Source organism: Tauraco erythrolophus, chromosome 5, assembly GCF_009769465.1.
Source record: "Tauraco erythrolophus isolate bTauEry1 chromosome 5, bTauEry1.pri, whole genome shotgun sequence".
NCBI classification, from domain to species: domain Eukaryota; kingdom Metazoa; phylum Chordata; class Aves; order Musophagiformes; family Musophagidae; genus Tauraco; species Tauraco erythrolophus.
This window is the reverse complement of record NC_141469.1, coordinates 51,505,918-51,531,883: the sequence shown is the minus strand read 5'-3', so window position 1 is coordinate 51,531,883 and position 25,966 is coordinate 51,505,918. Positions and strand designations below refer to the sequence as shown.

Here is a 25,966-nt window from a genome sequence, read left to right as displayed (position 1 = left end):
GAAAAGCTGTCTTGCATAATTTGATGTTTGTGGCTCTCACTTAAACTTCTGCCCTTTCCTTTTGAGATCTTAAAATTGGCCTTGGTCGGTTTTATACGGCTTGATAACACACAAACAACTCCTCTGTTCTTTCTGTAGCACAGCCCGATACGTGGCGGTTATAAAATAGAGGCACATGTGCAGCTGATGTCTGTCAAAACTTGGCCCGCGCGCGAGCAGAGGGGCTGCGGGCTGGGAGGAAACCGTGATGCAAGACCTCAAGCATTCCCGCCCAAAGGCTTCTTTCAGGGTAGCTAATGTCATTGTTTGTTGTTGAAGAAGACAGGTCTCCTTTCTTGTTGGAGGGAAACGTTGTTGTGAAGCACGCACAAAGGAAATAATGTGGAGCAGCTGGTGAAAAGTGTTTCCCCAGCCCCATGATGTTTCTTCTATTCTTCCTTGTTTTTTCGCTCTCCTTTCTTTGCTCTCCTCACATTTCCTTCCCCCAATAGCACTTATAAATACTTTATAGATCATCCTGTCATAACATTTACAAACATTAGTACCTCACACGAGTGCTTTTCTTCATCTGTAAAGTGAGACGAGAAAGACAGGAGGTGGCCAAAGTCATTTGCAAACCAGGGGTAGAACTGGACATAAAACATGGAATTAGGACAGAAAGTCCTCCAAATTAATTCCATCGGGGCTGTAGGGCTCTGGTGGGAGCAATTCTCAAATATTACTGTATTCCACTGCCACTTAGCTGCTGTAATGGGGCAGGGGGAGGGAGCCATGCTTTTCATACCTGTTGTTGCTGAAGTCCTTCTGAAGTCGGGCTGGTTTTCATTCCCAGGGCATACGGCTACTCGTGCTTTGCAGAAAAGCAGCAGGGGATTGTACGTTTGACTACTTGGATACAGGCACTTCTAAATTCCTCGTGCATCAGTAACTGCTGCTCAGTTCTAGTATTTCTTACGGTAGGACTCTGTGTCTAGATGCTGTTTATCCTCAAATTTTGAATCTGAGGCAAGTTCACATGTAAATTATTCCTTGTCCTCAGGTTTTGGAGTACTTACAGATAGAGGCGGAAGACTGTGAGCTGCTCTCTTCCAAGGCAGAAGACAGTTCTCCTTGGACTGGTTGCAGTTTAGTGGGTTATGGCAGTTTAACTGGGTCAAAACACACAGACTGGGGCTTTCGTTACTGCGGAGAAGTAATCTACTCAAACACACTAAGCATCTTTGGATGACGTGAGCACTCATTTCATTTTCTCTTTTCCAGCTTGTCTTTATTACTAGACAGACGTAAACAGACCCAAACGAAGTCCCTCCCTTTGGGCTGCTCTTTGCTCAGGCAGAGCCTGTACTAAACTGTTTGGAGCAAGCAGTACCCACATTACACACTGCTCAGCTTTGCCCACCCTGCCTGCCAGCATCCTCTTCACGTTTCTGGCAGCACTAACGAATAGCTGATGGATGGTGCACTGCCATGTTTTTACCCTTTATCCCACAGGATGGAGATAAGGAAACACTAATTTAAAGGCGTAGCCATCACCTAACCACTCCTGACAAGAGTCGATCTCTAGGTACGGCTGGCACGATGGGTTGGAGCCAGCCTGCACCAAGCACCCGCACAGCTCAACACCTCCAGTGAGATGAGAGGAAATAGGAAGGATGAGAGCGAGAAACTCTTGGGTCGAAGTAAAGACAGGGAAATCACTCACCCATTACTGTCGTGGGCAAAACAGACTTGGCTTGGGGAATTTAACTTAAAACATTTAGTTACCAATTTGGGTACTGGGAACCAAACATGGCAAACGTGTAAATACTTTGGGAAAACCCCTTTCCTCCTTTTTTCCCCCTACTCAGCTTCACTCCATCACCTCTCCTCCCGCCTTCCCGGCCTCCACTGCCTTGTTGTCACAACAGGTGACACCCTTTCCCTTTGGTGAGGCAAAAGGCAGCGCAGCAGGTTGTAGTCAGGACCAAGTAGTAGAGAGAACAGTCCCAATGGCAGTATGTCGTACCTATTGTACTGATTTTTAGCATGTGTTTTGACAGCAGATATGTATTTCTGCTTTCTGGACTGATGGAGACCATGTAACTGATAGCCTTACTTACAGACCGTACCTACAGAATGAATGGAAGCTTTGTTTGTCTTCACTGTGTTTTCTTCGTGTGCCTTTACCTGCTCGACTACTTCTTTCCTAAGGCTTTAGGATTTAGCCGATCACCTTTCCATTTTAGCAATATCCTCCTTAAGGCAGTGAGCATAGCAGAGACCCCTGCCCCCCCAAAATCAACACTGAGTAATGGCACTAACGGCTGAACCCTGGCATCGCTTGGTCATGACCTTGATGAGTACCATCAAAAATAGAGGGTTTAAGTGATTTTGCACATTGAAGAAGTCCACAGATGGTAAAGCAATAACGCCTGGCTGCTGAGGGAAGAACCGAACGTCACCTGTTTCTTACATTAGCAGCCAGTGAATTCTTGTGCAAATATTATATACCTACCAGCCTGGCAGCAGGTGAATATTTGTAGGTCCTGGGGGACTAATCTAGTATTACTATAAAATCCTGCTGTGAAACACAGCAGATGCACTATTTGATAAATAGAAGTTAAAACAAGCTAGACACATTGGTCTTTAAGATAAGGTTATTTGTTCTAAGTTATTTGTCCTTTTGCAGAAGATGTGTCAGCTGTTTCTTAGAAACCTAAAGTCTCTGAATAGAGCTTGTAACAGTTGCTTGCTGTAGACCAGCCTCTCATTTCAGATTTGGAAAAGCAAAAGGATTTTCAGGCTCTTCAACAATTTCTGGGTACACTGCTAATGATGAGTGGGTTAAGAACTAAAGTCAGAAATTGCTGTTGCTCTGTAACTAATCAAATTAATCTTGCTTTTTTCCTGCTTGGTTAGAAAAAAGGAAACAAAGCAGGTATTGAAATCAATGTACTCAGAGAAACAGGCGAAGTGTAAGAGTCTAATAACCTTACTCTTCTCACTTTCCCCTATTCCTTGTTCCAGATAAGCTTTGACTTAGCATAACTTACAGTATCACAAAATAGATTTAGAATACAAGTGGATAGAGAAGCAGATTTCAGATGTCTTACCATAAAATCCCGTGTTCATTGTTACAGTGAGGACACTCTTGACAGCAACCTCAGCACTCCAAAGCACTGAGCGGCATGAACAGGCTTCTCCTGTCTTCTGTGCTTCAAACACCATGTTACTTGACAAAAAAAGCTCAGGATCCCTTCTTCCACTGATACCCTTCTTTGTGCCATCTCTGCAATTTTTCCATTCTGGCTCACTTCATTGGCCTTGAAATTATTTAGCTTTGACATGCACCACACGAATAAATGCTTGACAACTTTTGACAGAGTTAATCACATACAGGCTCTTACCTGGAAGATATAAACAAGTCACTAAACTGTACAAGGTAGGTGAAATGCAGTTTCTGGAATGATGGTTTACAAATACTAAATCCAGTCTCAGTTAAGCATTCTTCTCCATCGTTTTGAACTGCAACAAGATCATTTGCATCAATTCTTACCCTACGAAACAACTTATTTCATATATTAACCCCAAGATTATCCAGTCATTTTACTTTCAGGATAACTGGTTGTGGAAAGCAGCACTACAAAAACCAGAAGGGAAGCGTAGCTGTCCAATGCAGTGGGACTTTGGTGCTGTTTTGCTTCTTCAAGAGTCTACAGGTGTATGAAAAGGCAGATTCAACATTATTGATTCATCAGAATCTAAAGTTAACCATAAGATGTTTAATTAGACTGGTTTGTTTCAGGTATTTGTACAGCTGCAAAGAAATCGTATTACGAAGAAATACATCTGGAAGTCTTGGCTTCAGCATTGTAGGAGGTTATGAAGAACATACTGGGAACAAACCGTTCTTTATCAAATCCGTCGTTGGGGGAACACCAGCATATAATGATGGCAGAATTAGGTAATGATAACTGTCTAATGAAAAGTAGCATTTAAGTAAATCTTTCATCTAGTTCATTTGTGTGGGTTTTTTTAAAACACGTTTTCATGAAGACAGTGTAGTACTAACTCTGTAGTTCTGTATCCATGAGTCCTTTTTTTCCCCCACTACACTGTCCCCCACTACACGGATCTGGAAACAGGATGTAAGTGTCCTGAACTTTCAATCAATTTGTCTTCATAGCAGAAGGTTTTCAGATGTGTAGGAACCACTGGTGTATGAGTAAGTACAAAGAGAAGTCGGTTTGATCTCTGGGGTAGGACAAAGCACACCAGCACAGAGCAGCTTTCCCACATCCCTACCTCAAAAAAACCCCAACCAACCTTCCCTGCAAACACCAATACAATTTCAGAGAGTATATGTAGAATTATAGAGCAGACTTAAATCAATTAAGAACTCTTAAAACATAGTTTGTTCAGAACATGGATCATTCCCATCTGAAAGAACTATATCCTATTTTCTTTCAAATATGTGTAATTAATTATAAAGTTGTAAGGAGAAAAAAAACCACAAACAGGTATTTTCACTTGCTTTATTCCCTTATTCATGAACAGTGGTTAGCCAGAGAAGGAACAGTAATACTCATCTCCATCCCTTCCACCCAGCTTAAGGACATGCTTTGGCATTTGCAAACGTTTAAGATAAGAAGTCACCTTGTTTAATTCTTCTCTTGTACTTGCCTTTGGTTTTTCAGATGCGGTGACATCCTCCTGGCTGTTAATGGCAGGAACACATCAGGAATGATGCATGCCTGCTTGGCAAGGATGCTCAAAGAACTGAAAGGAAAAATTACTCTCACAATTGCGTCCTGGCCTGGCACTTTTTTATAAAAAAGTCTTTGTGGAGAGTATGACAAGTAATTTAACACAGGGGAAAAAAAAAAAGGAACACCAGTCTTCGCTTGTTTTGAGGATCAAGTATGTGTTTATGAAGAAAAGGTTTGTGAAATTTCAACCTGCATGTCAAGAAAAGTCAAGCTTAGGCAAAGCAGGGACACCTGTCAGAAAAATCACTTCAGCGTGATTTAAGCTACAGTCTTAAATCTTTCCTTTCCCGTGTTCTTAAAGGGTCGGGTTTCTTTGGTTGGTTGGTTGTTTTTTTTTAATATATATATTTAATGCAGTATAATAATAATGAAATTTAAGGAGCAGCAGCTCCTCCTCACCCACTTTATTTTGATTTACAACAAGAAATCCTTGAATAACTTATGAAAAAATTCTTGCAATTTTTCTAGTTGCAAAAATCAGGTGAAGGTTTTTATCTGACACATTAATAGCACTTTGATTATGTGTACCTTTTCATGGTCAGCATGAAGCTGGTATTTTCAAGACGAAATTTCAAGTACTATTTGTTAGTCTGTAAAACTGTGAATTAAATTTCTAAAGCAATTAAAAATAACTGTAACTGTGTACTTGTACAGACATTATTTTCACCCCAAAACCAAATGACCTACTTTCCCTGGTATGTTTTGATTAATACTGTTATATCTAGGATTTTTATATAAAATTATTGTTTTTAAGGAAGTATACTGCACCCTGCAAATACCATCATGTAAGTCTTCTAAATAGCACTCTGACAGGGCAGCACAATTTTTCAGGACTGCCATGCCAATCACACTTGATACTGTTCTGGATGGAGGAAATCTGAAGGTGATGACGGTCTTGTATTTTTCTTAAAACAGTTATTTGCCTTTCTCTGCAAATTACCCATGTTCCTTTTTCCTCACAAGCTAGCGATGGGAAGAGGATGTGTTTGTTAATCTTTATCATGTTAAGGACAGCTGTTCCCCTAGAACAAAGACTAAAATGAACTTTCTCTTAAGCCACTGAAAAGCAGCAGGGATGATTATCCCGCTTAATTCACCCTTATGCATCCACACAAACCAGAGAAAATTACCAGGGGTATGATTACCACACTCAGCATTCCATCAGACTAAGAACAATCAGCACCTTTCCCAGTTTCCCTAATTTTTTTCATTTCACCTTAGTACATGGTTCTTGAAGAATCTGCAGTTCCTGCCTGTCCCTGTACTAAAGGATGACCTTTTCAAATATGAACTCCAAAAGCTGTGCTAAGCCCACACTGTTCCAGATGTTGCTACATAATAAAGTGAATGCATGCTGTTTCTAAAGTCAGTAAAAGAATGACCTTCCCACTGGCTTATGAAAAAAGGAGACAATTTAATACAAAGAATTTAAGCCCTACGAATATTGTAAGAGCATAAGCCTCTAGCTGTAAGATGTTTTCTCATCGTTTCTTAAAAGACACAAAGTCAGTCCAGGAATCTTAACATGAAAAATTCATTCTTTTATTTTCAAAAAAACCCCAAAGTAATCTCTGATTTCAAACTAACGGAACAAGATTAAGAGCAAATTATTTTAATACCCAGAAAAATAACAAGATTTATAGTAATCTATTTCTGGCACTAATATATATGCAAGTAGGCAAAAATCACACAAGCCTATTCCACAGGGGCAGCTTCAGTGTTTTCCTGTTCAGGAGCAGGTTCACTGCTGGCTTCTTTTCCTTCTTTGCTTCTTTTGGATTTTTTGTGTTTGTGCCTTCTGTGGCTGTCCCCTTCCTCACTGTCGTGACGACGTCTGCTGTTACTAAATAAAGAGAGAAAAAATACCTCAAACAATTGCACAACACTTCAGGCCCCATTTAATTACAGAGTACCAAAAAAAATAACCTTTGCATTCATATTTGAAAACCAGCACCTGCTCCTGTTCCAACTCAGATAGTATTTGGATGTCAGCACCAAACGATTTTTCATGGAATGGTACATACATCCACCCATCCCAAACTTTTTGTTGGGAAGTTGGAATAGTTTTTCACATTTGTAACCCATGTTTTTAGAGCAATACTTTGAAATAATGTTATGTACCTACTGGCACCCCTTAATGGTTTAACATTAGTACTGAGACACCATTCCCTGGTCTTAACCTTTTTTGTAACTTAAAAAGGACCAAGTTGAACTATTTCTATCACGTAACCAGGAGGGTTATCTTATTAAGAATCACTATGGAGTTCTTATATTAATGCTGCTGAATGTCAGCTTTGCTCCACCTTTCCCCAAATTCATAACTTCTGTTCACTAGCTAAGACTGTCACAGACATCATTCAACGAAGTTACCTGGGGCCAACATGGCTTTTTGTCTGTCCATATTTTATATGGCAGACTTGTTCCAAGTAGTACATCTAAGTGTTTACAGTCTTTCCACAAAACTCCAGTTTATTTGGGGTTCTTTTAAAAGTTTACTTTATTTTTTTAAACTGGTCAAGACTTTCATATCCTATTAAAAAAAAAAGAATCAAACCTTCTAGATGACTTGTGTCTAGTCTCTTCTTTCTCTCTGTGTCTCCTGTCTCTGTGTCGGTCTTCTTTCTCTCTACTTGTTCTATGGCGGTCATAGCCTCTTTCTGCATAGTCTCTGTATCTGTATCGCTCTTCATCACTGGTTAAAAAAGAAGGTATTTTCAGGACAGTAACACCAAGCAGTATGTATATTAAAAAAAGCAAATTCTTACATACTTTCAAGATAAATGACAGAAAAATCTTAATGTTGCTTCTGGGTTTCTAAATGAGATCCACAAAGTATGCTAAAAGGACATTAAAGCTCTTCACCTTATACACTAGACTTCTGTGGTTAACATGATTCTGAAAAGGGAATTGTTCAATAAAAAGGGAAGGAAAAAAGAATACAAGTGTCACATTAAGTTTATAGAGAGAGGAGTTGTCAAGCAGTCAGCTTAAACCTCCATCTAGCTGCCAACAGAGTACAACCCTACATAAACCTTAGCGATGTTTTCAGATCAGTGCATGTAACACTCACAACTTATCAGCACACTTTTTGACTATTATACCATTTGGGTAAATTAAATTAAATTTTGGTACAGTTGATCTGTTTTGTTAGATCAGCTTCAAGAAAGAAACAGCTAGATGCAAAGAGACTGACAGTAACAAATATATTTAGGGTTGCTTTTAAAATTAATTTCTCTCCAGTGCCAATGTTGTCTCTACTTCCACTCCTCTCTCGGATTACCACGAGTGCTGCCCTGCCACAATGCCGGTAAAAAATCCTAAATATTACAGGCTTTACTTAAGAACATATTTTCCTATTTTGACTTGATGGAAAGAGCAGTTCTAAGAGTTTAGTGAAATTTTTAAAAGAAGGTGAGAGCTGTATATAGAGTTAGCCGACACGACTCAAATTCTACATCAGCATAGCTTAAAAAGGTATGCTCATTTTATAATTACCAAGAAAATCCTACCCAGACATACCGTCCAGTATCATTTAACAACAAGACTTCAAAACGAATGAACTTATTGTAACTGTTTATATATCACATGAATTCTTCACATCCATAGTTTGGAAGATCCCTACCAAGTCCTAAAGAAATGTGACCAGGCTTTCTGAGGCAGCAATTATAAAACAGGTAATAACTTATATACTATTAAGCTGACAAAAGCCAAGCGTTTAATGCTTTCCATCTTTGCCAATGTTTACCACAGAAAAAGTCTCTTCCTGAGGTCTCTGACAGCCCCAGAACAGATCAGACAGCTAACATAAGAGAACAGCTCAAGCCTAAAGAGATTTCTCATGTCGTGGAGCAGTGAGAACTTAGATCAAAATAATTTTATCTGCCATAACTTAGATCCTGTGGCCATTTCCCAAGTGAAGACATTACAAAAGTGATTATTACAGCTACACACGAAAACTCAAGAGCAAGAAGGGGGAATGCCTGAAGCAACAGCACCGGTCTTTCTACGAAACTCTGCATGATTATACGATGAAGCAAATTTCAAAAATGAGCTATTTAAGACACTGTGAAGAAGTATCAAACACCCTGCAGAAATTCCTGTTTTTCTAAGGGACAATAAAAACATTCATACATCAAAATCAGGAAAACTACAGCTACCACTAAAGAAGTCAAAGTTAGGATTTGTCACTGAGTAATATGACTGCATTGATTCATGCCTGTATTGCTATAAAATCTCAAAACATTTATAAGATTTAATAACGTACTTACAACTACAGATCTGAGAGTAAGCTAATCAAATCCTGTAAAATACATTTATGACAGCTCACAGAATGACAGAATGGTTGAGGTTGGAAGGCATGACTGGAGGTCATCTGGTCCAAATCCCTGCTCAAGTAGTACCACCAGGACCACCACTTGCCCAGGACCATGCCCAGAGGGCTTTTGGATATCCCCAAGGATAGAGATACCACAACCTCTCTGGCCAACTTGTGCCAGTGCTCTGTCACCCTCACGGGCATCATGCCACTACCACTTCTCTTAACTATGGTACCCCTCTTAAGACAAAAATGAAAAGGAACTGCATTAAACACTTTATTTTAAAGGCTATGTTAAATCCAACATGTCTCTCCCACAAGAAAATCCTACAACAGAGCCACATCAACTTATAAAAAATGAAGGCAGTACGCCCGCAGAACATGGATTCTGATCACACTACTCCACAGCCAGCTTAAGGCATTCTATGTTATAGTCCAGGGTATGAAAATAATTTCAATTGCTCCACTGAGATATCCAAAACCCAGACAGGTAAACTAAAGCAGTTGGGTGGGGGTAAGAAAATAAATCCCAAAACTCAACAATGCTGAAACCTTAAGTCCTATGCCTTCAACCTGTTTCTATCTGTATCAATCGTTCACCATTGTTTAACCCTCGAGTTTCTACCCTACTATCAGGGGAAAGAAGGAGGTGTAGGGGAGACATTTACAACCCAAGTGTCTTTCTCCTGAGCATTTCTTTTCACAAGAAACTAACCCAAGGCTTCAGGGAAAGGGGTAAAACCCACAAATAGAAGAGTTTTCTTATCAAGTGTCACAGGAAGATGAAGGTTGATATCAACTGCTAGTTTCCAGGACAAGTCATACTGAAGAGAAGACGAACCTAGCTAACACAGCAGTTAGCTTTGCAGTTCTGAGTGACACTCTTCATGTGATCTACGTCTGAAGCGCGTCTGAACCTGGTGTGTAATAAAGCAGCACCATAAAGACAGCATGTGCCTGGTGAAATCTAGTTATAAAGGTCAGTTTTAGAATAGGAAAAAAAAAAAAAAGCATAATGTTAAAAATTAAATTAAAATTAGGTTCTGAAATCTACCAAAAGTTATAACTAAAGATAAAGTCTGATTTGACCAACAACTGAAAACTTTTGTCAGACATGGGATTCCTGTACTAACACACCTTTAAAGTGCCACTACTCATCACAACTTTAGGAGACTTACATTTCTGCAGGTTTGTAGGGATAGAAAAAGGTAGAACCAATTCAAATACAGTTCACTCCCAACACCCAATGTTACTTCCCAGAACTAACGTTTTGATGACCAGTACTCCAATTAGAAAGTTAAAATTTGAATGTCAAACCCTGCCTTCTGATGAGCTTTCCATAAGAAATCAGATGGCTACTTGTAGACTTACAACTTGGTTTAGAAACTGAGATTCAAAACCTTTAATGTTAACCCACAGCCTGCCTTTGCTCTGTTACACAACTATTTTAAAACACTCTAGAAAAGGTTAAAATATTATTGATACTCCTTTTGAAATCTTATTTTGGCAAACTACTAAGGAACCATGACAGCTCATAAGTATGTCTGAAAATAAACAACCTTTCTGTAAGTAAAGCAAAAAATCAGTTTGCGAAGTCCAGTATGTTGGGAGCTTTCAAGAGGAATGAATGCCATGTACCCAATGTTACACCTGTGATCTCCGCCCCGTTTTGTATCTGGGCTTACATTACAGTTATCAAAGCCTTCCAGGGACAGCCTTGAGAGCACTGTAACGGTTGACCTGTGGAAGAGGACTCAGTTACCTGTGCCCTCCTGGCAAAAAAGCCCTCGAACAGTCTAGTTCCCACAATCTCTGTTCTCTACACCTTCAGTTACTTTCTCAAAACAGACTACAAGCTATTAACTTCACAAATCAGAAGAGCTCACTTTGGTAGAGACATCTAACTTCTGATATCTGTATTCAACTACTTTACCACGTATTCAAAAACCCTACAACAAAGAACCACAGGATTTAGGCTGGAAGGGACTTCTTCAAGGTCACTTGGGCTAACCCTCTCCTCAGAAAAGTCTGCTCAGGTTGCTTAGGGCCTTGTTTAGTCAAGTTTGGAGTATCTCCAAGGCTGGAGATGCCACCACCTCTATGGAACCTGTCTTACTACCTGATGACTCTTCTTGTGTTCCTGCCTCTGCCCCATGTAACTGGAGTTTCCCTTACTGTGACTTCTAACTATTACCTCTTGTCCTTTCTCTGTGCACCTTGAAAAAAGAGCCTGGCTCTATCTTCTCTATAACCCCCCATTAGGTAGTTGGAAACCACCTTTAAGAACCCTTCTCACCCTTCTGCATTCAAGATAAATGAACTCTGTCCCCTTAGCCCTGCTAACCACTTTGTCAGCCCTCCGCTGGACTCTCCAGTCTGTCAATATCGTCTTTTTCATACCGAGGGTCCCAAACTGGGCACAGTACTTTGCACGTGGTATCAAGTGCCAAATAAGAGGAGAATAACAGCCTTATCCACCTGCAGGCTACACTCTAACGCAGTCCAATGCATTTTGACCTTTGCTGCGCATTGAGTGCTGAGTCTCATTCAATTTGTTGTCCACCAGGACACCAAGTCCTTTCCTGTAGCTTCATACTAGCCAGACAGACCCTCGTCTGCTCTGCTGCACGAGATTATTGGGTTCCAGGATCCTAGAAATACAGTTTTTTGGCTTTGATTTTTTTTTTTTCCCAAATTGCTAAGGAAGAAACACAACACGGTAAGGTATCAGTCAAATGCCAAAGTTTACATTTTCAGTGGTAACCAGTTGACTTGAAACTATCAAAACAGAAAAGAAAACATAGTCTTTGCAGAGGGACAACAGTCCAAAAAGAACGGCATTTTCTCAAGGGAGTGGAGAGACACGTTGCGAAAATGCACAATTTCATCTGAGCACAGCAGGACAAAGGTGTAACAGAATACAAAGACAGCTAAAATGTTCATTTTTAAACCACATTTTGGTTATACCAATAGAATAAAAATAATTCCCACTTTCTTACAATTTTAAGAAATATTATAGCACAAATACAGGCTTTTTACCTGGAAAAGAACCACTAAAAACATAGAAAGCAGTCATTCCCGAGCAGTAAAAAGCTAAAGATTATGCATATTCCAAATCTCACCACAGTGTTGCTTAAATTTAAAAAAAGAGAATTTAAATAAAAGTAATGCATCTGTGCAGTCGCTAAAATAGTTCACATTCTCTTACTCATAACTCATTTTATTTTCTGAAGTGCATGGAATTGAAAATAAACCTTCTTAAAAAAAACCCATTACGTCTGCATGTTCTGTCTTAAGCCTGTCCCACCTTCTCTGTGAGTCCCAAACCTACTTATACTAGCTAAGGGCCTCCCGCTTCCTTACACAGCCATGTGGCAACAGCTTTGCTACAGATGGTGGATAATTTAGTCACATAAAAAAGTTGAGGCCTGTTCTTCCCCCCTCCTTCACAGATAACTCTGGCAGCAGCACAGAGATTTCTCTACGCCTGGAAGCTATTAAGGTTCATTTCAAGCACCCTTGAATGACCAGGCTTCTTTCTGGCCTTCAATCAAGCTGTCTGAGGAACAGATGTTTAGATCAGTCCTGGGTTCTCAGAAACTGACCCTGGAACCCAGTGCAAGCACACGGGAGGGGACAGCACCGCATCTGCATACATGGAACATCCCCTATCTTGCACCCAGTTGGGGTCTTCAGCGAACAATCAGCACACAAAAAACGTCATCTCTCAACTGAAGCAACGTTGAATCCGGATGCTCTCATTCCCCACAGCGTAAAACCACTGGTAAAAACAATCTGCTTAATAGCTAACGTAGATGTTCTGCAAAAATTGAAACTTAACAAAACACACTGAGAAAAGCGTCAAGAGGTTTACCCCAAAGTACTTAGCAAATAATGAGCAAAGTAAATTTAGATAAATTTGGCAAGCCAACAGACCTCTGCTCCGTGGAGTCACAGCGAGCTCAATATTAAATGCTTTGTACTTGTGCACATGAACACAGAACAGATGCAGCATTTTTTTATTTCTTAAGCAATTTGAGAGTTGAAAGACAAATAAAGTTATCTGCCATTATTTTCATCATCTGCCTGAAACTGAAAAAAAGTTCTTGACCTTGAAATAATTGTTTTTTAAAAAGATAGGACAGATTATTATCCAGCCAGTGTTAATGGCCAAACTACCCATTTTAGCAGCTAATAATGCCATTAATTAAGGTGAAATGTTGCACCACATTGCTCTTGGCACTGAACTGACTGTCATTTTTAGACTTCTGTTTTACATTTAGAAGTTTACTTATAGTTTCGAGAGAAAAGAGGGAAGGGGATAAAGCCACCTGCTCTAGCTCTTGGAATGTACAGTTGAATGCTAAATTTTAGAGTTGAAGTACACTATGTAACACAGACACAGGGTTTTGAGCAGAGACATTTCACTAACCTGTTGAACACACTTGGAGTCGGACTGTGATCTCGGTCCCTTTCCCTGTCTCTGGTACGTTCTCGATCTCTGTCTCTGTCTCGGTCTCGGTCACGATCCCGATCTCGAGATCGCTCTCTCTCCCGTTCCCTGTCCTTCTCTCTTCGTGCATAGTAATCCCACTGTTTGCTGGTGTCCATAAGACTAGACCATGAAGGAGCAGAACCTGCAAGGTGCGGAAAGGTGACTAAAGAAAAAGACGCGGGTATTAGAAAGAACAAAATCAGATACCATATGAAAACTGTAATACTACTTATGCATGAGAACAGTCAGTCTCATTCAAGGACATATTCCAATCTTCTCCTGTCACATAAAAGCTAATTCTGAGCAAACTCTGCACTTTTTCCATGGCACTAATAAAGGCCTCTGGCACTCATTTAAATACTCGTTATGAAGATGTACAGAACCAGGATGCACACCACAAAGACTATCTAAATTCTTTCGAAAATAAAAAAATACTGTGCAAAGATTTGCTGAAAGAACCTGATTTTATGTGGTCAAATGGCTTTGCTTTGGGGGAGCAACAAAAAAACTTCGTGGGTCTGAAACTACAGTTCAGAAAAATAAGGAAAAAGGATGCTTTCAACTTTATATTTAGATGGTACTATTTTTATGTTTTGTCCTTCAAAATCTTTGTATAGAAATTATAATGTGAGTTAAAATGTTCTCATTCACTAATTTATATTCTATACTGTACTTTGCCATGCTTTTCTGATTACAGAACGCAACAGCAACTTCAGAAATATCTTCCATAAATTCATTCTGGGGAGAAGAAATAACTCTCCCACTTATGCTTTGTAAGACACCCTTTCTAATTCAGCACAACCACTATTACCCCTAAAATATAATAGTTTCATAAAATTAAGTATATTCCCTTAATCTACAAGAGGATATGCTAAAGAAATTAAGAAGGAAGTCACAACACTATCTCACAAGCTTTTTAGGTAATCAGCAATGGGAAGAGAGAAGGGACATGCTTCTCCATTGCTTTCTGCCAATTCCGATGTAGTAAGTAATTACTCCTTTTAATGCCCCAACTGTTCTGTCCTGCCCTCCCTCTTCAGAAGCCCCGGGAATGCATCCTGTTAGTGAAAAATAAGGGCTGTAGTATTTAACTGGAAACAGCACTCTCTAGTGGACTTACAGTACAGAGGACTTCCCACTTTCTGCTTATCTGCTTTGCTAGCCAATGATAACATAGCCTTCAATAAATCGTTTCTTTTGAGTTCCACTTCAATATCTATAATTCGAGAACAATATGCACTTGAATCCATGGTGTCACGAAGAGATGTTAACAGCATAATTAACATAAATATACACTGAACAACGTAAAGTGCATTACTGATACTGTATTTAATACTGCCGAGTTATATATTACTGATACTATATTTAATACTGCCGTGGCTTCTCCTGACAGCTATGTCCAGACTGCCTTGCCTACAACATCTGGGGCATGCCTGCCCCAGAAAGCTTTGGCAGAAGCTTAAGACAGCAGTTTGCCAAGCGTCCAAAGGAGGATTACAAAAGGCCTTTTGAGCAGGCAGCGGAGCAGGAAAAAACACTTCATTGTTAAAATACATTTGCAATGAAAAGCATTACAATGCTTTAAAAAACCATTTATACAAGGTTTTGCCTCTAACAAAAAGCTTGATACTGTTTCACTTCAGGGCTACGGAGAAAAAGAAGAGTTAACAGAAAAAAATACCCTAATACAATAGTATGTTGTTCATTATACTGCCAAAACCTGAAATTCTTCTAAGGAAAGCAGCCAGAAATAGCAAAAAAACAGCTGGACTTTAAAGACTGCTAATTTCCTTGACTTGCCACTATGTCAACAACATACGTATGGTCTATGAGATTTGAATACACTTGCTGCCAGATCTAAAGTGTAAACTTAAATTTAACTTTACATGTATGCTACAAAACAATTATTCTTATTAATAGCAGTATAAACTTTTATGATACATTTTGGTTACTCCCTCACATCTGCAGTAATTCTCATCAGACAGAAGTATGTCATTTCCACCCCAATAACCTGAGATAAACTGGTTATTGATACTCTATGCATTTTTACATCTAGATTTTCACTAGTAACTATTTACAACACATAAGAAGCTTACTTTTTACTACGAATTGGTGTTCTGCGTTTACTACTTAGAACAAAGTAATTTGTAATTTTTAGTATTTCTACATGGATTATTCCAATAATTGCTCCAGAAAGACAGACATTTCCAAAGTTTAACTCTGATTTTATTTTTAAATTGCCCCTGGGTTGGGGCAGTCCTCAATATCAGCACAGACTGGGTGATGAATTGATTGAAAGCAGCCCTGCAGAGAAGGACTTGGAGATGCTGGGGGACAAAAAATTAAATATGTGAGGGCAACGTGAGTTTGCAGCCCAGAAAGCCAGTCATACCCTGGGCTGCATAAAAACTGTGGCCAGCAAGTTGAGGGAGGTGATTCTCCGTCTGTGTGCTCTAATGAGATCCTACCTGGAGTACCACATCCAGCTCTGGAGCCCCCAGCACAAGAAAGACATGTTAGAGCAGGTCCAGCGGAGGGCCACGAAAATCATCAGAGAGCTGGAACATCTCTCCTAGGTTGTTCAGCCCAGAGAAGAAAAGGCTCTGAGGAGACCTTATTTTAGCATTTCAATACTTAAAGGGGGCTTACAAGAAAGATGGAGAGAGACTTTTTACCAGGGCCTGTAGTGCCAGGACAAGGGGCAATGGTTTTAAACAGAAGAAGGGCAGGTTTACATCAGACACAAGGAAGAAATTCCTTACAATGAGAGTAGTGGGACACTGGAATAGGTTGTCCAGAGAAGCTGTGGATGCCCCATCACTGGAAGTGTTCAAGGTCAGGTTGGATGAGGCTTTGGACAACCTGATCTACTGGAAGGTGTCCTTGCCCATGGCAGGTGGGGGTTGGATGAAATGATCTTTGATGGTCCCTTCCAGCCCAAAACATTCTATGACTCTATGTTTATTTTATCTTCCCAATTCTGGCTAGGTCAGGAAGAAGCTGACATCTTAGTATTGCTCTTAGTATTGCTCTTTTGGCTCAAGAAGCAGAGCTGTGCTAGGTATTTTTGTTCAGTCTTACTATAAAACCAAAAACTGATGTTTTTCAGCTTTAGATTTTTCCCATAACATTAAAAAAAAAAAAAAAAAAAAAAAAGAGACTGACTTCTGCAACAGGATAGCTGAAGATTATAGTATTTTAGACAGGTAGTTTTTCAAAGGAGAGGTACATCGCTCAGGATTTCTCAATGACTGGTCTTGCTGATCAAAATACCTCGACAGTACTTGTTCTACTGCTTCTAAATCCTACCAGTTCTTGGAAAATTATCCTGGAGTTTTGGTCCATATTACAGTGTATTATTTTTTAAAATCACAGTTCTGCATAAGCAGCATGGAAAGACATCCAGTATACAAATAAGTAAGCAAAACAGTAGTATTTACCAACAGCTGTTTAATTTGCAACAGCATGTATCTGTTTACAATGGTAGGCAATGAGCCTTCATAATGAATTACTGAAAGGACCCATTTAGACTCTTAGCTAAAATCCTGATAAGTGTATCAAACAATCTGATATAGCACTAGTCAAAATTTTCAAAGCCAGTAAGGTTACTCACCACTGCCATATGAAAACGCACGAACAGAACGACCATCATAGCCAGAAGAATGTCCACTGTTGAAAGAAAATAAACATAAAAATCCAGTTTTACCATCAAAGCTACCTCCATTAATAAATATATACTTTTAATATTATTCTCTTGAATTCTTACCACCATACAGACTCAAAGTGTTTGTTACAAATGGATTTAAGTCCTCCATTTTGAGCATTACTAATTAAGAAAGCTGTCTATCAACACAAATACGTGTATTTCATGTTTTACTACAGGAGGTGAAAATAGTATTCTCCCTTCTTAAAATTTAAAACGAAAAATATCCATATCATCAAAGCTGTTCTTTTCTATTTTCAATGAATCTTCTGTTTCTAATGTTGCTTGTATCATAAGATACTGCACAGATACTGAACTTAATCTCCAGTTGCTTGAAAGTGCTTCATTCATGAATGAAGCCATTCTTATTCTTTCTGTTAACAAGTAGATATATGAGCATGTCTAAGAACAGGTGGACTTCAAACGTGTAGTTCTATAAATAAACTGTTAAATTAGCTACACATTTTCTAGACTGACTTCTTTCAGTGGTAGCCAACTCAAATAGGTAAAAACCAGAAAGGTTAAAAAGGATGATATGTGCACAGGACATAATTCATGCATATGTAATTCTTTCATTACTTTTAGCACTTCCTACATAACTTGAAAGAATCATCTTTGCAGAATTTAAACTAAGTGTTATTTGTGTTCTTGAAGCCACTTTAACATTAAGAAATATGTTTTAGGTTAGTTTAGTTTAAAAACAAAAAAAACCCACAATGATAATGAAAGGCCAATGCAACATTTTAACATTTAAATGTACGAGATTTATTTCCTAGGTTCAACAATAAATTTGATTTTTTCACATCATAATTCAGAAACTATATAAATATTCACTACAAGTAAATGCAATGAGCGCTGCTTAACAGTCAGAAGCAGCACTCACTCACAGCAACTGTCAGTATGAAATAATAAATTTACTTTCATGCACATCAAATGCATCCAGTTAGGTTTTTTTTCTGAATTAAATCAGATGAGGATTTTCTCAAAGATTTACCATTATTATCCTGGAGCATATATGTTAATAGAATTTTCAATTTCAAAGGAACAGATGTGTGCACCTTCCTTCAGTGAAATCCAAAGGACTGGCAAGAGGCTCATACCATCTTCTTAAATGAGCTTTGTATATGTCCTGGTTTTGGCCTCTAGCAAAATACAAATACTTTTCAAGGGCTGTGCTGGCCAACTTTTTTTCCTTCCTTTTATATGCATATGTATGCATAAACATATACATGTATATAAAAAAGGTATCGAAAAAATACTGTTAGGCCTATTAAAGCTAAACACTTATAATAAACACAGTAGAAACACAAATTTAGATTCCATGGAACTCTGGCGTTTTGTTTAACTTATGAGGCTTGAATCTGTAGCCAAATTGTTTATTTGCATTTATAGAAAAGGATATGATAGCTGACAACTATACGGTTCACTTAAATAAGCCTTCAGACTACTAAAAAATACTTTATCAATCGTTACCTTGACTTTGTTCTTAAGTCTTGGCATTGATACAGAGTCATAACTCAACTAAACTAATAAGTGTAACCTACTCAAAAGAATATTAAGTGTCAGACAGGTGAGACTAGTAACAGTTCTGTAAAAATACTTTAAAAATCTGAAACTGCCGCCCCTCACCCATGTAAAATCTATAAAATACTGAGTAGTGTGAGAGTCCTTACTAATTTATTTCAGTAACGGAATACTGACATATTGCTTTATAAGACTTCAAACAAATAATCACCTGTCTATTGTGGGTATGAGGGAAGGTGGAGGACCGCCAGGTGGTGGTGGAAAGCCTGTAATAATAAACCAGGTGAGGAGGAAAAAAGAAAAAAATAACACAAACATAAAAACATAAAAGAACTAGGCTAAGCATACAATGGCAAACAAATTTCAGACAGTACAACGCAGAAATTGTTTCTCACTGAGTAAATGGGGTTTATTTTGTAAGACTGAGAACTACTTTCCAGCTTAACAAAGGCAGAGTATTAAACATATTATTAGTGCTTCAAATCAAATACCTTATAATTCCTAAAAATATAATAATTTAGAAGCATAGGCAAATTCTTGAGTATCTAACAATACTTAATAAACAACAATCACAACTATTTTCTGCATAGCTGAAAAAAAAGAATGGAAAGAAAAGAAGGAAGCACTTTCTAAGAAAGTGGCTGATTAGGTCCACTAATCAACAGCATTTTCATACATTTTCTTTTCTGCTTGGCATCAAAATAACTGAGTCTACATCTATACACATAGTTTTGTATTTATGAACTTTTATCTATGTAACTAAAAGGAAGTTGTTAATTTGCATATCACTCAAGTTTTAATTTCTTAACCAAACGTGGAAAAAAATTTTAAGCAAGTTTACCTGGTGGTGGCACTGTTATTGGTATACCTAAAAAGACAATAAATAATCCATCAGTTATAGTAATCATTTATGTTTATTATCTGTAGATCTAAAATCAGACTGATCTATCACCACATACATGATCAAGAAGAATGACAACTTATTTTGCGTCCTCAGACCAAGATCTCACATTAACACCTATTATTAAGATTTTATGCAAGTCTTGTGAAATCTGGCTTTTTATTTAAATTCCCATTTTTCAGAATCTTATTTAATTAGAGCCAAAAATAATAAAGAATGAATCTGGGTCTCAGGATTAGAATTATATTCATAACCTTAAAATGTTTTGTATCCAGAAGGAAAGTAACATCCCATAGAATATATCTGCCTTATTTTATGTTCCATGACTGGATGAAAGGAAATGCAATTGATCTCTGACCTTTAATAGCTTAATATAGGAAACAGTAGGTCCATGCAGACAAAATATTCTAGCAACAGTGTTACAGACTTTTCAGTCAATGCTATGCCACATTGCAATTAATCATTCAGTTGCTACTTGGATGGAAAAAAATTGTTCAGTACTCTATTTTCTTGTAACTATCAGAAAGGGGCATCCTTTAATACAAACACATTCAAAAACTGTTCTAACTTTTCTGGTTTTCAGACTAGCATAGCTGTTACAAATCTAACTAAAAGCTTAGAAATTGTTCCTAACTAAATTAGTTAACATAAAAAAACATACTGCCTCAACATATAAACCCATCTTATTTGGTTATGAAAGGAATGATTACATGGTAAAAATCATTCTTACACTTTAAAGGACATTATTTTCTCATACTTTGTGAAGAACTAGCTTTATCTCAATTGAACACACAAAACACTGTTACATGAAAATAATAAACTTGGCTAAGACAATATAGTCATAAAACAGACTACTTTATCAGGCATAAAGCTCTTTCAGTTATGAGCAACTCTGCTTCCATTAAAACAAGTACTTTCAATCTGACAACTCACTGCAAAACTTTGGGAGGAGAAAACAGAAAACTTTGCCAAGTGCTTTCATCAGTTCTGCAATAACTGCATAAGCATCCAGACAGAACAGCAGCCAGACTCACTTAAATTAAAACTCATCTCATTCAAGTTCCAGACTTCAGCATTCAAAGAATATCTTACATATACTGTACAGCCTACTGCACGATTAATTTTATGTATATATCATTAGGTCAACATTTGAACTAAAACACTATTGGTACAGCAGCAACATTTAACTACATCTACATATTATACTGTCTAGAAATGCCAACTGCTCCCAAATTGCCTTGGCAGAAGGACAGAATGAAGGAATATGCAAGGAGTAAGTAAGAAGGAAGAGTAAGCAGTATCAATGTTCACTAATTTCTGGTAATTTCACTGACATGAATTCTTTCCAGCATTAATCCTATAGGACTAAACAAATTGTGAAACAAAACAGAGGTTGCTGTTCAATCCTTAAGGTTTAAAATCTAATCCCTCAGCCAAAATGTAAACTAAAAGACAGTGAATCCAAAAGCCTGAATGAGCCACAGTTTCTCTTCACCAGCACACAAGCTTTCCAATACGCACTATTGTTAAGAACACTGGAAATTATACCATAAAAAGTTTGGCAGTGCAACATTTAAAAGACCAAACACTCCTAATGAAGATTTCTGAAAGAAAAGCAAGACTGGGAACTCAAACTGTTGCATAGCTGAAGTATTTTCTATTCATCTTTTTTGGTTAATTGTTCCTCTTAATAGGTTCTTCATGAGCCTACAACATAGAAAATATAGATATAAAAATATGTAAAAAATACCTCTGAGACAAAATTACTCCAGCAATGTTAAGAATATAAGCTAGAAAAATACAGAACTTCTCTCAAACTAATTAATTATCTGTACCTTATGCTTTAAAAAATTTCAATTGCTGCATTAAAAACAGTATATTGTTACAACTGAACACAGCTCTTGGCACTATGTGCAGAATTGCCTGGAAAGCCATCAGCTAATACTCTTTACAAAAAGGAAGAAATTCTGATTAAACAATTAATATATTCCCCGGAATCTTCTCTTGTGCAGAAATATGAACGAAAATTGCATCACAAGATTCCAAGCCAAATGAAAAATACCATTTGGGAGCCATTCAAATAAAATTAAGACAGGATGAATATAACTAATATCCAGAGACCAAACATCCAAATAATCTCAATGAATTGGTTAATGCAGAGTATTTTGCTAAAAAACCTCAAACAATACACAGGCTTTTTTTTCCCTCAAAAACCTTTAAGAACATTTAAAAAGTCATGATTAATGATTACATCATTTTAAGACACAAGCTAATTTACTTGATGGTATCATGATGAAACAAACATTCTTCTACATTCCAAGTTTGCAAGTATCACAAAAAAGATCTAAACAAAGTTTTTTTCCTCACCTTCCTCACTAACACACAAATGTGGTACAAAACAAGAAACAAAAAAAAAATCATAAACTTCAGTTAACAGAAAATTAAGAATCTCTTAAAACTCTTCACTCTTTCGCCTTCTACTAACGCGGTGTATGAAAACATACTTGTAGCGCCATCAGCCAATTCGTTCTTCTGAGAAAGAAGACAGACTCTGAAATAGTCATTTCTTGCAACGTAGGGACTAAACTTGAGTACCAGAGCAAGAAGGTGACACAGTGTAGATCATGTCCTGTCCCTACAACACATTGTACTGCCTACAAAGACACACCTAGCCTAAACCTAAATATTCAGACTTGTATGTCAAAAGCAATCTCAGTGGCATTAGTGCAGCATTTTACCAAACGTGCTCAAAATTGCCTTCAGGACATTGTATAGCATCCTACTAACTCGAGGCTGGTAAATACTGGCAGAAAAACAAGTAGGTTTTACTAAAGGAAAGTCATGCCACATGTGCTCTGCTTGTGGAGTAACAAATCAAACGTGATAATGCTGCCATAGCTTAACAACATACTGCAAATTAGCTGAACTGCATAATAGCCCAGGGCAATGTAATGTAACTCAGCTTGGTGTAAAAACTTCCTTTGCCACAGGCTAAACTAAGTCAAATTCTCTCTCCATCACAAGAAAAAAGTACAGACTTGGATTGCTGGGGCTGAGCAGATGTACAGTTACTTGCTAAGTCCTGGTATAAGTCTAGGCAGTCAAATTTCCCAAAGTTATGTAACAGAAGTTCAATACTTCAGAGCATTTTTTTTTTATTTAATATCACAAATATATGTCACATTTTAACCACACTCTTAAACCAAAACACATAAAACAACTTTTAAGGCCTGTTAAATAGCATCGTCCACATTCTTCTTTAAATTACTCCAACATAGCAATAAACCAAGCAAACGAAAAACAACACGTTTTTTGCCACAGCCAGTGATCTCCTAGGAGCATTTGAGAATTTTCTGCATTTGGCCCTCTGACTCGTTCCAGGACTCATTCCTCAAAAAAGATTTGAATCGCAAGAGTGAATGAATTCAGAACAAGAGATCTAACTTCAAAGCAAGATCCTTTTTCAAAGGGGCTTTTGGAGGATGTTTTATATTTGGAATACTTAAAATTTTCTGGCAAGTAGTCCTGGTTTAATATTGGGTAACAGTAGTTTTTTTCCTCCCCCTTCACTGAACCTAGGAGGGGTGGCAGATTCTATTTTAAGAACAGCTTTGAAGATAAAAAGCTGGCAACAGCACAATTAAAACACAGGCCTGAAGGAACCAAATCCACAGCTCTTAGTCGTTATTTTCTACTCTACTTGAAGCACGGAAGGATGTTGCAAGAGACCTTCTGAACAAGTGTATGTCATAAACCTGTCTGTAAACCACAAGACTAAAGCCAAACCTGCTTGCTAGATCTGTAACACGTGGATTTTTTCACCTTTAAAAGCTCAACAGGTGAGGGGTTTTCATAAGCACAGTCCAATACACCTATATGACATCCCTGCACCAAGAGCATTTGGGATGTGTGGGGTTCCTCTCATGCTTTTAATGATATACAACTTAGATCACCTTTTCTCTACCACAATTACAATTAAAATAACTACTTCTAAAAACTTTTAATGCATTATCTATATGATTTTATCAGAAAGTTTTAATACAGCTTAAAACCACAGTTAACATTAGCGTCACATTCCTCTCCTTTCTATCTCCTCTGCAGTACAGAAAGGTCACAAAATTGCCAGAACAGTAGGCATATTCTCTCTTCAGACATTCTATTTTTTATATTTATGCAAAAAAACTTGGAAAAGGGGACAGAATTATTTCATCTTTAAATCTTTTCCCCCTTCTGTTTTCTAGGTTGCACCATGTTGTGTATGACAGTCACTGACGAAAGCCTGAGCGTGCCAGGCTGCAGGAGTTAATAGTTTTAAAATCATCAGCAGCAATTGAAGAAAGTAACCTTTTCTGTGAGGATTTAACACCCCCCCCCCCATAAAGCCCCATACAAAGCTGTTGCACAGAAATAATGTTACCCCCTTGCTTACATGTAAGAGTATTAACAGAGAAACTTTTAAAAGATTCCCTGTGCAAACAGAACAGCAAAGAAACTGCTCAGTAAGATTTCAGAACGAGTCAATCGAAAGAACACAAGGAACAAAAGGAGAATATAAGGAAAGGGGCTCTACCTTAAATCAGTCTCTTCTATAAACAAATCCTTCACTTTCCTACTCAAATACTCCCCAAAGTTTCTCCATCTATTTTCATTTCTCACTGACTATTCTTCTTAGTTCCTTGCCAAGTCTTTTGGAACTTAACTCCTGAAAATGGCTACGCTCAGGTAACTGCACCATTTGTGCAAATGCCCATGACACTCCCTCTAGTAACTTTCCATAAATATCAAGTTCCAGTAAATATTCAGTAAATACCAGTAAATTTCAAACCAGATTTAACAATGAGAAGAGTTCTCAAAGAGCTTTGATTCCTCTAGGATTCACAGACACAAGATGCTGGATGAAAACATCAGGTGCTAATAAGACGTTTGACTGAAGGATACGGCACAAATGCAATTCTTATCAGACTCTTAGGAATTCATACGTACTGTGAAGGGAAAGAGGAATTAACGCTTCTGTTGCTGTTTTGACCTTAGACATCAGAGCATCCAACTTCTGACACAAATTCATGGTATGCCATACTTTTAGTTCAGAAGTTTATAGAATGATTTGTTAACATGTACCTCTCAATAGCGTTAACAGTAGTTGAATTACAGAAAACAGCTTCTCACTTCAAACACCTTCAAGAACACAAGATCCAATGTTTAGTCTTTAGGTTATTATTTACTACTGGAGAATATGCTTACTGAGAAAGTAAAGACAGAAGTTTCTGTTTCTGCCTTGCAGATATATTTATGGAAAGAGAAGAACACAAAATTCTGAAATTCTGCACATACAGCCATATGTGCATGGAATGCATTGACTTTAATTCAGTATCATCAAAGTATCTGAAGACAATGCATCTCGTTTTTCACATCCTATGTAGTGCAGGATATTTACCTGGTGGGGGAATCAGAGGTGGAGCAGTACTGACAGTTGGAGGGGGTGGGAGGAAAGGAGGTGGTGGAAGATGGGTAGGTGGAGCTCCTGGAGGGAAAAATGGAGGTGGCTTGGTAAAATTGTCTACTTCAGGATTAGATCGTTCTGAAAGAACCTGTAAAATATCAAACTATAGTTACAATTGCTATGTCAAAAGGGTAGAAGATAGGTTTCCTCTCTTTCCAGCTACTACAGCAGGAAAGTATTATTTATGCACCTAATGAGCCATATTCAGATGGTTTAAGTTCTATCTGCACCCCTACATTCAGTGTCCCATACTTGCCAAGTACCTCTGAGGGTCTAAGAGCAGCCAAAAGGGAACAACAAAAGTGCAATTTGAGAGGGAATATAAGTCATCTGAATATGGCCCAAAACATCATCTTAAATTTATACATAAAGGAAAATATTTTAAAAATCAGTATGAAAAACATGAAAAAAACTAAGACTTTAAATTACTTAAACACTGCAACATTGGATGAAAAACACATTGCAGTGTTTTCAGAGTAAGAACTACAATTCATCATTATTTTCGTTGTTTAACCTTAACCTAAGTTGGCATGGAAACGCAGCTAGGGCAGCAAGGAACCTTGATTCTTCTCCACAAGTAAGTCAAGAGAGAAAAAGTGTATTCAATCTTAACACATTTAGTTGTTTTCTTAAGATAATCCAAGCCCGTAAAAACTAAAATCATGAAGACTAATCCTGCAATTTATGGTAAAATAATACAATATGATTTAAAAAAAAGTACTAATAACTATTTATTCCTTCACAACCTATTTTTAAAAGACTGCATTTCTCAAACTGCAC

At 37.8% G+C, this 25,966-nt stretch overlaps 2 protein-coding genes across 14 annotated transcripts in view; one reads left to right on the top strand and one right to left on the bottom strand.

Annotated features, from left to right (window-relative positions):
• Positions 1-4,976, top strand: part of LNX1 (ligand of numb-protein X 1) — a 68,307-nt gene extending 63,331 nt beyond the window's left edge. For all 3 annotated transcript variants that reach the window (XM_086611725.1, XM_086611724.1, XM_086611726.1), the window contains 2 exons: positions 3,785-3,943; positions 4,677-4,976. In XM_086611725.1, the coding sequence (XP_086467851.1) occupies positions 3,785-3,943; positions 4,677-4,812 (295 nt within the window). In that variant the 3' untranslated portion in view covers positions 4,813-4,976. The remainder of the gene's footprint in view (positions 1-3,784; positions 3,944-4,676) is intronic.
• A 1,318-nt stretch (positions 4,977-6,294) lies between these two features.
• FIP1L1 (factor interacting with PAPOLA and CPSF1) overlaps positions 6,295-25,966 on the bottom strand; it is a 42,297-nt gene continuing 22,625 nt past the window's right edge. For 4 of the 11 annotated variants that reach the window (XM_086611824.1, XM_086611826.1, XM_086611827.1 and 1 more), the window contains 7 exons: positions 25,121-25,274; positions 19,627-19,653; positions 18,997-19,051; positions 17,172-17,227; positions 13,496-13,721; positions 7,303-7,440; positions 6,295-6,591 (listed from right to left, as the gene is read on the bottom strand). In XM_086611824.1, coding sequence (XP_086467950.1) covers positions 6,444-6,591; positions 7,303-7,440; positions 13,496-13,721; positions 17,172-17,227; positions 18,997-19,051; positions 19,627-19,653; positions 25,121-25,274 — 804 coding nt within the window. In that variant the 3' untranslated portion in view covers positions 6,295-6,443. Of the gene's footprint in view, positions 6,592-7,302; positions 7,441-13,495; positions 13,722-14,678; positions 14,775-17,171; positions 17,228-18,996; positions 19,052-19,626; positions 19,654-25,120; positions 25,275-25,966 lie in introns of all 11 variants that reach the window. The other 7 variants (XM_086611825.1, XM_086611828.1, XM_086611829.1 and 4 more) reach the window with 4 other exon arrangements.